Raw genomic sequence first — 14,548 nt, 5'->3', positions numbered from 1 at the left:
CACACACACACACACACACACACACACACACACACACACACACACACTTTGATACTAGCTGGAGATGTCATTGAAAGAAAATGGTAATGAGGATTCCAGGAAGGCAAATCGACCGCAGGATTGAACCACACCACCACTTTTACGGGCACCAGCTCTGCTTGCTGTCTCTTCTGGATCTGCACCTCTGGTTGCACGTGCCGCGACAGAGGAGGAAATGCCACACCTTGAGACCTCTCCATCTGCAGCAGTCCTCTGCAGCACCGAGCACAGGCTCACTGCCCGCACACCTGGTTTCCAAGGGGGAATTTCACTGGAGCTGCTCCCATTGTTCCAGACAGAAGGGCTGCAGGTCGAGAGAACTTCCTAGAGCATTTTGGGAAGTAGGCTGCTTCATCAGTAACTCCCTGCTTGTACTCTCGTGTAAAGTATCTCAGGAGGCTTCATCTAGAACTTATAAACTCCCCCAAGCCAGTGATAAAGCCCCATCTGAGCATATAGCTGTGGCCCTTACTATACTGAGTTGCAAAATGCTAGGTGTGAGTGAGTGGAGAGCACCCATAAAGCCTCAGTAAGAGCACAGGCGATGCACAGTGGCCATTACCTGAGCGATATTTCAGGAGCAGGTCCCAGATTGAGCGCCTCGAGTAGGGATCCACCCCAGAGGTGGGCTCATCCAGAACCACCACCTTGGCATCTCCCACGAAGGCAATGGCAACGGACAGCTTCCTCTGCATGCCACCTAGAGGTACAAGGCGGCAGGGTCACGGGAGCTGTGGACAATTGGAAGAGAAGGGCCCAGGGCTGACCTCATAAGGAAGGCACCTTAGATCCAGCAGCAGCTTGGTGCTGCCTCCTTAGATATTCATACAGTGTTCAAAACTCTAGTGGTACAGGCCTCATAATGCAGGAAAGAAAATCCCTGCCTCCTAGGATCAGACCATTTGAAGACTGTTCTCACCTTTGAGTTCAAACACATAAACATCAGAGCAAATACAGCCCAGGCTGCTGCAAGATAGTGTTTCATGTGGGAAATAATCCAGAGGTGGGTTGGTCTTAGATGGTCAGAATAACTTTATAGAATGTTCCAACCCTTAGGAGCTCTCCTGTTATAAGCCTAAGAATATACACACGTACACACACATGCACACATGCATATGCACAAGGCCCTGTGCGCTGGGGAACCATGGATATGCCATCTGAAGCCCTGTCTTTTCCCAATACCAAGCACCTGAGAGATCCTGAGCTTCTTCGTTCCTCTTGTGGTAGAGGCCTGTGTCCTCCAGCATGGCTTCCATCTCCAGCTGGGCCTCCTCCCAGGACCTCCCTTTCAGCTGCGCGTAGAATAGGATGTGTTCAGCCACTGTGAGGCTATGGGGACGGGGCAATGAGAAAGGCAATGTGCTCAGCAATTCCACTTCTAGCAATTTACCTCGTAGAAATAATTAAAGATGAGCACAAAGATTTAGCAATCATGATGCTCATCGTGGTGTTGTTTATAATAGAAAAATGAAACAAAATACCAACCCTGCCAAAATATCTAAGACAGCTGAAATAGCACATTATACAACGGAATAGTATGTACACATTAAAACTTACTGCATAGAAGAATATGTAAGAGCACGAAAAGATGTTCATGATATCTTAGGTTTAAAAAAGCAATCACATTTAAAAAAACAGGTTACAAAATGGTATGCAGAGTTTTATTCTCCTTTATAATTTTAAAGTATATATGTATATCTATACATGTATAAGAGAAAAATTATATATCAAGGTGTTAACAGTGGTTTTCTATGGCTGGTGAAATTACAGGTGACTTTTATTTTTTGTTTTAATCTATATTTCCTTCCTTCCTGTCTTCCCTCCTTCTTTGCTTCAATGACTGTATATAACTTTTTAGATAAGAAATAAAAGTTTGGGAAAAAAGCAACTGAAAAGCTTCCTCAAAAGTCAGTTTTTAATGCCTGGCTGAAGAGGAAAAAAGGAGCGATGGTCTCCTCTCTGGTCCCTGAAAGGGACCAGACTTCTGGGCAAGTACTGAGCAAGGGGCCCCGGGACCAGCCACCCTGACAGAGAGAAGGCAGCACCACTCTTCTGAGCAGGAAGAGCTCAGCTCTGAGTGCCAGAGGCACAGTCACATGCATGTCTCGTTGCAAGCAGGACAAAGGACCCCGAATGTGGGGGAAGCCAAAGCAGAGTACTGCCTTCTGCCCCCAGAGCTGGCATCCCTCAGCTGCGCTCTAGAGAACATGTTGTTGGAGGGCAAGGTGAGGTTAGGGCATGGGGAGGGTCTCAGTTCCTGTTCTACTTACTGGTGGAACAGGATGTTGTGCTGTGGACACATGCCAAGGCTCTGCCGGATAGCATCCAGGCTGGTTTCAATGTCCTTTCCCCTAATGAGCACAGTCCCGGATGTCGGTGGCAACAGACCCGTCAGGATGGACCTGCCAAACACAGGAGTCAGTGGTTGAAAGGCTGGCCCTTAGGAAGGCCTTGGGACAGCAGCCTCCACCCCAGGGTCGGTGATTCTGACCCTCAGTTAAACCCCAACCATCATCAGCTCCAGGAACCAACAGTTTCCTGTACGGGGCTTAGCACCAGTGTGCGTCCAGGCCCCTAGGAGGATGAGCACACCCGCCTCCCTTCTCTGCTTCACTTATTTCCTAGTTCTTTCAGGCAAGCACTGATGGGTGTACACTGATTCCCAGCTGTAGAACGCTCACTTGCAGCCGGAGATCCCTCCCCAACTCAGCCATCACAGCTCCTGGCGCTGTAGGGGGCTCAGTCAAAGGTATCCAGCCCATGGGTCCAAGTTTTGCCTGATGTCACCATTACGAAAGGCAAGGTCTTATTGAGAAGCCCAAGCGTTCAACATGTATTTGTTGATTAACTGATTGAACCCAGGCCTGGGAATTATCACCACAATAATTTTGGATCCAAAATAATAAAAAGCCCAATAGTAATGTTGATTTATTTTGTAAAATGGGAAATGACCACGCTCACCTCATGGGGTTTTTTTGGGAGGATTAAATATAGTTAATACCTGTAAAGCACTTAGAACAATGCCAGAATAAAGGAAGACTCAAAAATATTATATTACTTTTATTAAACGTTGTGTTCTGGCCACCAGGGGACATTGCATTTCACATTCGTGAAGTAATGTGTTTGCCTTTGGGGTCCTGAAGAGGGCTTGGGGCTCTCTGACCATATTAGTTAACAAGGAGGGAAATCAGCTAACCCTCCCAGCTCTGTCCCTGAGCCAGATACAATCTCAGGCTCTCTGAACTGGCCTGTTGATCAACCACTAGAGGGAAACAGAACCAAGTATAATGGCACCAGCCCCACATTCCATTCACACTGAACCGCCCTCAGAGAACATTCCAATGCAGGGTGTACACAGCTGTTCCTTCCTGGGGCTCTCTAAGAAGCCAAAGGACCTGACGACTGCGTTCATATGGGTTCCCTGCCCTGCTGCTCCTCGGGAAACCTTAGCTGGCCCTGCTTTCCTTCGCAGCAGATGACACTCAGGGCCCTTAGAAAAGTGAGGGGAGCTTCCTGACCTGAGGAGTCCATGCAGAGCCTTCATCTTCCCTGAACTTAGTTTTCAATTGCCAGGCAGTTACCCCACAGCCCCTTTTAACTTTCTCCAGAACTACCACCAACCCTCATAGGTAGGAAAAGGGATGCTCTCTGAAAGTAAATAGCGCTCTACAGACAGAGGGCATGTGATGGTGGTGGCCACGACTTTGTCACCACCATCATGACGGTAACGCTGGGGAGGCTGGGGGTAGGGAGGCCGGGCCGCAGCATCAAAGACAAGAGACAATTGTGGGAGGACCTGGCTCTTGCCCCCAGGGAACCATTACAACTTGGTGACCTTGGGAAAGTCACTTCAGCTCTCTGGATGTCCATTTCCCTGGCACAAAGGGGGCAATAAACTTACTACTCCACCTCTGTCTCCAATTTCATGTGAGGATCAAATAAAACAATATATGAGAATAAGCTTTGAAAACTGCATTGTACTTAACACCTTCCTGGGACACAAATATTGGCATATTTTTGTCACTAAAACTCAATGGGAAAGAACAGACTGAAGCTAAAAGAGGAAGAAGAGAGCCAGAAAATGACTGGAGACTCACAAGGTCGTGGTTTTCCCTGCTCCATTGTGACCGAGAAACGCGGTGATCTGGTTTTCATAGAAGGTGATGTTAAGATGGTCCACAGCTGGCCTGCCATGGTGCTCAAAAATCTTTACCAGATTCCTCACACACACCCCGGGAACCAAGCCTGGGAGCTCACGTTCAAAGAAGCAGTCTAGTTGGAAAAAATGAACATGATGTAACAATGCCTTAGTGTACACATTTCCCAAGGTTCTTTCTTCAGACTATTGTCTTCTGCCCCCATGGCTTTAGCTATGACCTTTGTAAGGATGACTACAGAGTAATAATGGTAATAATAGTGGCCAACATTTCTTGAAAGGTTACTCTGTGCCAGGCATTATTTCAAGTGCCTTATATGGATTTCCTCATTTCACCCTTACTACAGCCCTAGGGGAATAGATATTACTGTGCCCATTTCTATTACTGAGGACACCTAAGACACAAGAGACATCAAGAGTCCGATCAAGGTCACATGGCTTATGAGTGGCAGAGCTGGGATTCAAACCCAGGCCGCACTCACTGTCTGTATGGAGAGTTAGCCCTAAGCTCAGCCTTCAATCCCAGGTCCTCATTTCGGATGGTCTGCTGGGCATTTCCTCATGGACTTCTTGTAAGAGCTCAGGCTCCTCATTTTCTTCCCCAAACAACATTTTCCTTCAGACTGTCCTATGTTCATTCTTGGAGCTGCCGTTCTCCTGGTCACCTTGGCTCACATCTTTGAGCCGACTCTGACTGAAACTGAATTCTTGCTCCTCAGAGCTCCAGAGTTTCTCCTGTTAGGGTGGGACAGTCCACTCTTCTTCACTCTTGTCCCTCAAACTCTGTCCCTCCACGTTTCGACTTCCACACCCCCCTAGGTGTGAGGTCCACTTGGTGTTCACTTCTGCCTGTCCTCCAGTCTCTCCCTGCTTGAGTTCACTCTATACAGCGTCACTTAATTTGTCATCTTAATATTGTAGTTCTGAGCACTTACCCCCCCGCCAAAAAAAAAAAAAAAAAAAAAAAAAAAAATCCCGTTGCTTCTTCTCTCTGTGCCTCCTGGTCTCGCCTAAAACTGAGGTGGGACCAGCCCCCAACCCCCTGATTTTGGTCTTGGAATTACACTTTCGGAGGATGGTCTTCCCACAAGTTCTGCTCACTGGATTCCACAGGAGCCACAGGTCTCTGACCTCAGCTTTGTGAAATGGCACCTGGAATGGACCAGAGGCATGGAGGCTGGACCCTCTCATGCAACATCAGGTGAAGTCCAGAGGCCATGCTGCCTCTCTAAACCCAGGGTGAGGATAGCAAGAGCATTTAGTATCCACAGAGAAATTCATATGCTTAAAGAATAGAGAACATGGTGGGGGGGGGGGAGTACAGAACTGGTTCAAGAGGGAAGGTAAGGGAGGCAAAGGCCAGGGGAACACTTGCAAACTTAGTCCATGGGTTGAGGAATTATTAGGTAACTTCCACGGTCAGGAAAGGCTTTTGATGGCTTGAATGAATGGACTTCTAGATTTGTAAACCACGAATGAAATGTAGTCAGCTCCTTTAGTCTCTTTCCCCCTGTGCACAGGAGCATTTATTTTTGTCTTTCCTTATAGCTCATATCCGCTTTAAGACCTAGTGACCCAAGTTATTGTTCTTGCTAAATCCTCGGAAGTCAGCACATTTGTGCAATTCACTTGGGGTTTGCCTAACAAGGGCACAAACACACCACATACTTTGGATTTGCTTTCTCCAGGAAATATGCGTTAATGTCTGGCTGGACCATTCATTCCGCACATGTGCAGCTGGACCCTTGAGAAGGTATTAGGTTTAACCCTTGTCAACAGAGACAGTCAGTTTCCTGGGTTCCATTTCACCCCAGTCACGAGGTGTTTTACTCTGGCTCTGTGCAGTGTTCTGAGCCTTTTCCTTGCCTCTGTTCTGCATTCTTTATTGAGGTTTTTACCATTTATTCCTGCTGGGTGTTCCGGGTCCTCCATTTCCTCTGTTACGGGTTCTGTCTTTTCCAAGGCCCTTTCTTCTCTGGTTGAACACCCTGCACCAACCAGAAGCCACTGTTACTCTCCTGGTGAGACATGAGAATCAGGAAAGGCAGGAAAGGAGGGGAAAAGAAGGCGGAGCAGAGTTTCCTACCATAGCTGGAAAACACAGCTCCCTCAGAAGGCCAAGTTGGCATTCCCAGGACAAGCCCCGAGCAAGGCTTTGCCAACCTCTGACCTGTGGGACTGTGAAGTTCCGGCAGTGGCTGGAAGGGCCTCCCAGCTGGCTGATTTGGCAACCTTTGCTGAGCCCAGAGGGAGTTTTGTAACAGGAGTTTCACACATCCTCTTAAAATGCCAGGAGGAGCCCACAATGTCAGACATTGTGATTAAAAATAAATAAATAAATAACAAAAAATTAACTTTGAAATGGGTTAATTTTCTTTAGCTCGTTAACAGTATTTTTCACTCCAATCCAAAACATGTCAAAGTCATGGTGAACCTTGAGTAAAAGTCCATTCAAGCTGATATGATGGGCAGCCAGACCGAGACATCGTTTACCTGAGGAATCTACTTTTATGCGCATTCATGTATTTAGAGATTTAATACCAGAGTTGAGTCTGGTTGACATACAGGCTTGCACAAATTGTGAATTGCAGTGTAAACACACAAACGTTCTCACACTCACACATACACCTACCTCCCCCCACACCCCCAAAGAGGCACTTTTTGTAAACTTGGCATTTGGTTTAAAAGGATATCAGGACATCCTGAAAGCGGAAGAGAAGCAGAAAAGCAAGCCAGCCAGAGAAGAAAGCAGGGGCAGGAGGAAACCATTGTCGCCAAGCATCTAAAGGCTCTGGCCTCAAGTGCACATACATGAGCAGGGTGGATTTTTCAATGCTGCAGCCCACCAGGGCCTCTCTGTCCACACCGCTGCCTGTAGATTTGCAGGCTGTGTGGTGGAGTAGCAAGTAATGGGCCTGGTGGCCAGGGACCCACCCCCTCCAGGGCTTCTGTTTTCTGAAGGACTTTAAATCTACTGCCCACAGTTCCTTTGATCTCTTTACTAGCTATCATACTGCACTAATGTGTAATAATAAAATAGCAGGGGGAGATATTCTTCTAGTCACTGGAGTGAGTTCCTTGCCAGGAAATGTATGTCCCAGTTCCAGATTTTGTCCCAAGTGAACAATGGGAACTGGGTAAGACACTGGATATCTCTTGGGTTCCATGTCTTCATCTGTGAAAGGAGGGGTTTCGGTGGAAAAACTCACCTCTTTTCTAATTTTAGAGAAATTTAGGAATCTATTTCAGTCTAGCCTGTGAGACAGGTGAAAAACATTTGGTTTCTGTTGGCAAAAACATGACTCAATTTTGAAGGAGCACATTTGTCTTAAGATTTCTCTTTTCTTTTCTTTTTTTAGAGGCAGCGTATCTGCTGAGATTATAGAGGGGAAAAAATGCCCACAAGTCCTGATATTGATTGAAATTAGAAACATTCCAGGAACAGACTTCTGTGTTGAAAATTCCCATTTATGATGGGTTATAATTTTATTACAGTGGAAATTTAAAAGTTTATAGATAGACAAGAAAGACAGACAAGCCAACATAATGGAAAAAACAAACAAACTGAGCTGTTGAAGTGCTGTTTGTTCGAACCATTAAAAAAAAGGCAACCCCCCACCCCAAAACTTTTAAAGGTCCTAGGCTAATCGCCTAGAGAAAACAAACATCTATCTTAGTGCTTAAAGGATAAATCCTGGCCCAGGCCCAACAGTACAAAGTAAAGAGCAGGTAGGTGAGGAACAAACAGATTGGAAAGCATTTCCTTTGCTTCCAGAAACTCCTAGCTCCAGGGGAGTCCCCAGCTCTCAGCTCTGGAATTTCTCTGCCTCCTCATACCTCACAAGAGTCTGTGGTTTCCCCCCAATTCTAGAACTCTCCTTTGGCCTCCTATCCTATTCAGGAGGAAAGGTAAATTTTATCTAGGATGCATTCCAGGCAAATGTCCTTTTAACCCTCTTTCCCAACCAGAGGAAAGACCAATACTAAGAGAATCTGGGAGTATTTGCCTTGAAGATCACAGCTCTGCCCCGGCCTCCTTTGGGAAATGGGCCCTTCCTTTGGGAAAATAAATTCATTTACATTTGAAAAGGCAGAGAGGAATGAAAAAGCAGATGAGGGGAGGCAGCAGAAGATGAATGTAAAGATTCCTCTATGATTCTCTGGATCTGTTTGCTTTGAACTGAGAAGTTGCAAAACTTATTTGCACCCTGAAGTGGTTTGGCCTTCTTTTAAGAGTGTGCTTTAATCTACTGGGCACAACCAGGGCTCAAGGGTTTATCAATGCTCAGCCATCACCCTGGCCCAGTGACTCACAAAATACGGGCTCCCAGACGCTGTGATGCTACACCAAGGAGCAGAGCCCTCAGCAGACAGCTAACTAATCAGGAATCTCACACTTCACGTAAGAGCCACCTCTACAATGCACACACATTCCATGCAGAGCCAAAGGAGCTAATTTCAAACATTTGTTTTTCTTTTTTTAATTAAAAAATTAAAAATAACTTACCTTCACCACCTTGCCAATAAGACTCTTGTAGAAGGAAGTACCAAGGAAGTGGGGTTCCATAGTCCCCTAAAAATAGGCAAATAAAGAGAAAAAGCCTAAGTAGTTCCACCTTACCACAGTTGTATAAGATCTAGAATTTATCTACCCGAACCTCAGATTGTAACTGTAGATATTTATAGCTCACAAGCATTACGTGGCTATCCACATGCTTCCTCCAAGACTACTTCTTCTAATGTTTTAATTCAAAAGGTCATGTTTTGGGGGTGAAGCTGGCAACACTAAGACTGATGATCTTGGCTGACATTAGTTTTTTAAGAAAAAAGAATCTAAGCATACCCCCTTTTTTTTCACATATTCTTATTCTATTTTATTGTTATTTTTTAAAATATAAATTTATTTAATTATTTATCTTTGGCTGCGTTGGGTCTTATTGCTGCGTGCAGGCTTTCTCTAGTTGCCGTGAGCAGGGGCTACTCTTTGTTGCGGTGCGCAAGCTTCTCATTGCAGTGGCTTCTCTTGCTGCAGAGCATGGGCTCTAGAGCGCAGGCTCAGTGGTTGTGGCGCATGGGCTTAGTTGCTCCGCGGCATGTGGGATATTCCCGGACCAGGGATCAAACCCGTGTCCCTTGCTTTGGCAGGTGGATTCTTAACCACTGTGCCACCAGTGAAGTCCCAAGCATACCCCTTTTCAACAGTTACCAGATAATAATAATAATGATGATAATCACTAACATTTGTTGAATGCTCTTTCTGTGTCAGACATAACTGTAAGTGCTTTCTATGTGCTAAATAATTTAATCTTCAAAACAACACAAGGGGATAGGTAGCATTACTATTCTTGTCAATAAGGAAATTAAGGCACACTGAGTTTGAAGCATCTGCCCAAGGTCAAAACAAGATATGTTGAGGTGTGTGGTAGAATACAAAATAATACTTGGTCTTTGTCCTCATTTCCTGACACAGAGCTCCTAAAACCATTGGAGTTTCCTGAGTAATAGGAGTGCCTTTTGTTATTCATAATAGTTCATTATTAGTGTGAAGAAATGCAAGAGATTTTTGTGCGTGGAATTTGTATTCTGCAATTTTACTGAATTTTTAAATTAGTTCTAACAGTTTTTTTGATGGAGTCTTTAGGGTTTTCTATATATAAAATAATGTCATCTACAAATATTACAGTTGTACTTCTTTCCCAATTTGGATGCCTTTTATTTCTTTTTTTGTCTGATTGCTGTGGCTAGGACTTCCAATACTATGCTGAATAGAAGTGGCGAGTGGGCATCCTTGATCTTAGTTCTTGATCTTAGAGGAAAAGCTTTCAGCTTTTCACTGTTGAGTATGATGTTAGCTGTGGGGCTGTCATACATGGCCTTTATTATGTTGAGATATGTTCTCTATGTACCCACTTTGCTGACAGATTTTATCATAAATGGATGCTGAATTTTGTCAAGTGCTTTTTCTGCATCTATTGAGATGATCATATGATTTTTATGTTTTGTTTTGTTAATGTGGTCTATCACATTGATTGATATGTGGACACTGAACCATTCTTGTATCCCTGGATTAAATGCCACTTGATCATGCGTTATGATCCTTTTAATGTGTTATTGAATCTGATTTTCTAATGTTTATTGAGGATTTTTCCATCTTTGTTCATCAGGGATACTGGCCTGTAGTTTTCTTTTCTTGTGGTGTTTGGTTTTGCTGTCAGGGTAACGTTGGCCTCGCAAATTGTGTCTGCAAGAGTCTTCTTTCTTTTTTTTCTTGGTATGTCTAACTAAAGTTTTGTCAATTTTATCCTTTCAAAGAACCAGCTCTTTCCTGTTGTCTTTTTAGTCATTTCATTTATTTCTGCTCTAATCTTTGTTGTTTCCTTCCTTCTACTTTGGGTTTCTATTTTTCTTCTTTTTCTAGCTTCTTGAGGTGTAAAGTTAGGTTGTCTATTTGAGACTTTTCTTGTTTCTTGAGGTAGGCATTTATTGCTATGAACTTCCCTCTTAGAACTGCTTTTGCTGCATTCCACAAATTTTGGTATGTAACATTTCCATTTTTTATTTGTCACAAGGTATTTTTTTTATTAATCTGATTTCTTCTTTGACCCATTGGTTATTTTAGCATGTTGTTTAATCTTCATATGTTTGTTAATTTTCCAGTTTTCTTTGTATAATTAATTTCTAGTTTCATACCATTGTGATCAGAAAAGCTGCTTAATACGATTTAAACCCTCTTAAACTTAAGACTTGTTTTGTGGCCTAACATATGACCTATGTCAGAAATGTTCCATGTACTCTTCAGAAAAATGTTTATTCTGTTGCTTTTAGATGGAATGTTCTGTAAGTATCTGTTAAGTCCATCTGGTCTAACATGTTGTTTAAGGCCAATGTTTCTTTATTGATTTTCCATCTGGATGGTCTATCCACTGGTGTAAGTGGGATATTAAAATCCACTACTATTATACTTCTGTCTATTTCTCCTTTTAGGTCTGTTAATACTTGCTTTACATATTTAGTGCTTCTATGTTGGGTGCATAAATATTTACAAATGTTATATACTCTTGTTGGATTGACCCCTTTATCATGATGTAATGCCTTCCTTCATCTCCTATTACAGTCTTTGTTTTGAAGTCTATTTGTCTGATATAAGAATAGCTACTTTGGGTTTCCATTTCCAAGGAATATTTTTTCCCATCCCTTCATTTTCAGTCTTTGTTTGTCTTTATATCTAAATTGTGTCTGTTGTAAGCAGCATATAAATGGGTCTTGTTGTTGTTTTTCTTTATCCATTCAGTTACTCTATGTCTTTTGATTGAAGAATTTAGTCATTTACATTTAAAGTAATTATCAATAGGAATGTGCTTATTGCCATTCTGTTAATTGTTTTTGCTGTTTTTGTATCTCCTCTCTGTTCCTTTCTTCTTCTTTTATTCTCTTTGTGGTTTGAGAACTTTCTTCAGTGGTATGCTTAGTTAGATTCATTTCTCTTTCTCTTTTATGTACTCATTATAGATTTTTGTAGTTACCACGAAGCTTACTTATAAAAACTTATACCTGTAACAGTTTAAGTTGATAACAACTTAAGTTGATCCCATTCTAAAGCTCAACATTTTTACCCTCCCCTCCACATTTTATGTTTTTGATGTCACATTTTACATCTTTTCCTCTGTGTATCCCTTAACAAATTATTGTAATCAGTTATTTTTACTACTTTTGTCTTTTAACCTTCCTACTAGTTTTATAAGTAGTTAATCTACTACCTTTACTATATATTTACTTTTCCAGTGCTATTTATTCTTTCACATGTTACTAATTAGCACCCCTCCTTTTCAGCTTAAAGGAGTCCCTTTAACATTTCTTATAAGGCCAGTTTAGTGATGATGAACTCCTTTAGCTTTTGCTTGTGGAAAATGCTTTCTCTCTCCTTCAAGTCTGAATAGTAACTTTGCCAGAGAGGACTTTTGGCTGGAAGTTTTTTTGTTTTGTTACTTTTCTTATAGCACTTTGAATATATTGTGCTACTCCCTTCTAGCCTGCAAAGTTTGTGCTGAAAAATCCGCTGATGGTCTTACAGGGGCTCCCTTGTACATGACAAGTTGATTTTCTCTTGCTCCTTTTAATATTCTCTCCTTGTCTTTAGCCTTTGACATTTTAATTATAAAGTGTCTTGGTGTGGGTCTCTTTGGGTTCAGCTGTTTTGGAACTCTCTGGGCTTCCTGGATCTGAATGACTATTTCCTTCCCCAAGTTAGGGAAGTTTTCAGCCATTATTTCTTCAAATAAGATTTCTGTCCCTTTCTCTCTTCTCCTTCTGGGAGGCCTATAATGTAAGTGTTGGTCTGTTTGATATTATCCTGTAAGTCCTTTAAGCTATCTTCACATTTTTAAAATTCTTTTTTCTTTTTGCTACTCCAATTGAGTGAGTTCCATTGCCTTGTCTTTCAGTTGACTTATCCTTTCTTCTGCTTCATCTGGTCTTTTGTTGAGCCCCTCTAGAGTATTTTTCAGTTAGTTATTGCACTCTTCAGCTCTGTGACTTCTATTTGGTACCTTCTTATATTTTCCATCTCTTTGTTGAAGTTCTTGCCTTGTCCATCTATTACTCCTCAGTTTGGGCGAGCAGCTTTATGACCATTACTTTGAACTTCTATCACGTAAATTATTTATCTCCATTTCATTAAGTTTTTTTTCTTAAGTTTTATCTTGTTCTTTCATTTGTAACATATCCTTCTGTTTCTTCATTTCACTTGACTCTCTGTGTTGGCTTCTATACAGTAAATGAAACAATCATTTCTCCCTGTCTTGAAGGAGTGGCTTGATGTAGGAGATGAAACTTTTTGTTCAGCCCTACCCCAGCTCTAGTTGTCCCTCAAACCTCTGTGTCTGTCCAAGCAAACTATTATATTTTTAATAGCTCCTGGTAGTTGAGGATGTACTAAGACCTGTCAGTGTCTCAAAGGGGAGGACAGCAGCACCTAGATGCCAGGTGACTGGAAGCCAGACCCTTGGGCAGCAGCTTTTATAAGTATTCAAATGTATACAGTCCTAAGGGGCCACAAACTTAAGTCTCACTGGTCACCAGAGTCAGATGATCTGGAGGTGGCCCCTGGGTGGCAATCACAAAAATCCAGGCTCCAGACAAGTGCATAAACTCCTTTCTGGGAGATACTGGTGAGCTGGAGTAGAGCAGTGTGAGAGTGCCAAGATGGCATCCACAGCCTGCGTTCCTTGAGAGCAGCTCTGTAGGCCACTAAATATGTGCCAAACCTGAAGCCTTCCCCTCAGTCCAAAGATCCAGAACAAGCAAAGCAGCCCCTCACAGAAAGACTGGTGTGTATTCCTCACTCCACTGTCTGTGCAGTGCCCTGTGGGTGGTAGCTTGCCAAGAACCATCCTTCTGATTGCCACAGTCCATGGAACCCAAGAACCCAAGCTACTCCAGCCTCAGAGTCAGGCAATCAAGGGATGTCCTCTGGATGTCAGCTGCAAAAAGCAGGTGCCACATGCATGTAAAGATCCCTTCCAGGAGACACTGACACTCTGGAGCATGGCAAAGGGAGAGCACAAAGATAGTGCCCACACTCCGAGGACTGGAAAGGGTTACAGTTAACCCCGAGATGCATGTTTAATTAGAAACCTATCCCTTAGGCCACAATCATGAGGATTAGCTAATAGGCCTTCTTCACAGAAAGACTTAGCTCCTGAGTCTGTTGCCTCTTACTGTGCCCTGGTGGTGATAGCTGTTTAAGAACTCTTTCTTCATTGATTACAGTCCTGTGAGATCCACTAGCACAAGCCCCACTGGCCACCAGAGTCAGGAGATATAAAGGTGTCCCCTGGCAGCAGTCACAAAAACCAGGTCACCAGATAGGGGTATGAGCTCCTTTCTGGGTGACACCAATTATTACAGTCCCAAGTGACCAGGAACACAAGCTTTCAGAGCCAGGAGATGAAGAGGTATCTCCTTAGAGGCAGCCACAAAAATCAGGGCATGAGATATGTGTAAAGGCTTCTGTCCAGGAGACACTGGTGCTCTGGAGCAAGCAAAGGGAGAGCACAGAGGTGGTGCCCTCCAGTCTCTGTCCACAGAAAGTGTTCCAGCAGGCTACCAGATGTGTGTGTTAAATTAGATGCCTGCCCCTCAGGCTAACACTTTAGTATAAATAGCTGAGTCTCCTTCACTTTAAGCCTGGACTCAATCAGCTGCCTCTAAGCTGGGCCCTGGACAGGTGAGTCTGAGCACATACGCCCTTTAAGTGGCATTTCTTAGATTGCTACCATCTTGTGGGTCTCAGGATGTGAGCCCTGTTGGTTTTCAAAATTAGATGTTTTGGGGGCTCATATCTCAAGTGCATGT

General features: G+C 43.3%; 1 protein-coding gene across 2 annotated transcripts in view; it reads right to left on the bottom strand.

Moving 5' to 3' along the window:
* Positions 1–14,548, bottom strand: part of ABCA4 (ATP binding cassette subfamily A member 4) — a 136,656-nt gene that overhangs the window by 47,692 nt on the left and 74,416 nt on the right. For both annotated transcript variants that reach the window (XM_029228585.1, XM_029228586.1), the window contains exons 17-22: positions 8,703–8,768; positions 6,094–6,183; positions 4,137–4,311; positions 2,310–2,441; positions 1,229–1,368; positions 602–739 (exon numbers count right to left, since the gene is read on the bottom strand). In XM_029228585.1, the coding sequence (XP_029084418.1) occupies positions 602–739; positions 1,229–1,368; positions 2,310–2,441; positions 4,137–4,311; positions 6,094–6,183; positions 8,703–8,768 (741 nt within the window). The remainder of the gene's footprint in view (positions 1–601; positions 740–1,228; positions 1,369–2,309; positions 2,442–4,136; positions 4,312–6,093; positions 6,184–8,702; positions 8,769–14,548) is intronic.

This window comes from Monodon monoceros, unplaced genomic scaffold, assembly GCF_005190385.1.
Source record: "Monodon monoceros isolate NGI ecotype Baffin Bay Population unplaced genomic scaffold, NGI_Narwhal_1 Super_Scaffold_18, whole genome shotgun sequence".
NCBI lineage: Eukaryota > Metazoa > Chordata > Mammalia > Artiodactyla > Monodontidae > Monodon > Monodon monoceros.
The sequence above is the reverse complement of the archived record's forward strand: the minus strand, read 5'-3'. Positions and strand labels throughout refer to the sequence as shown.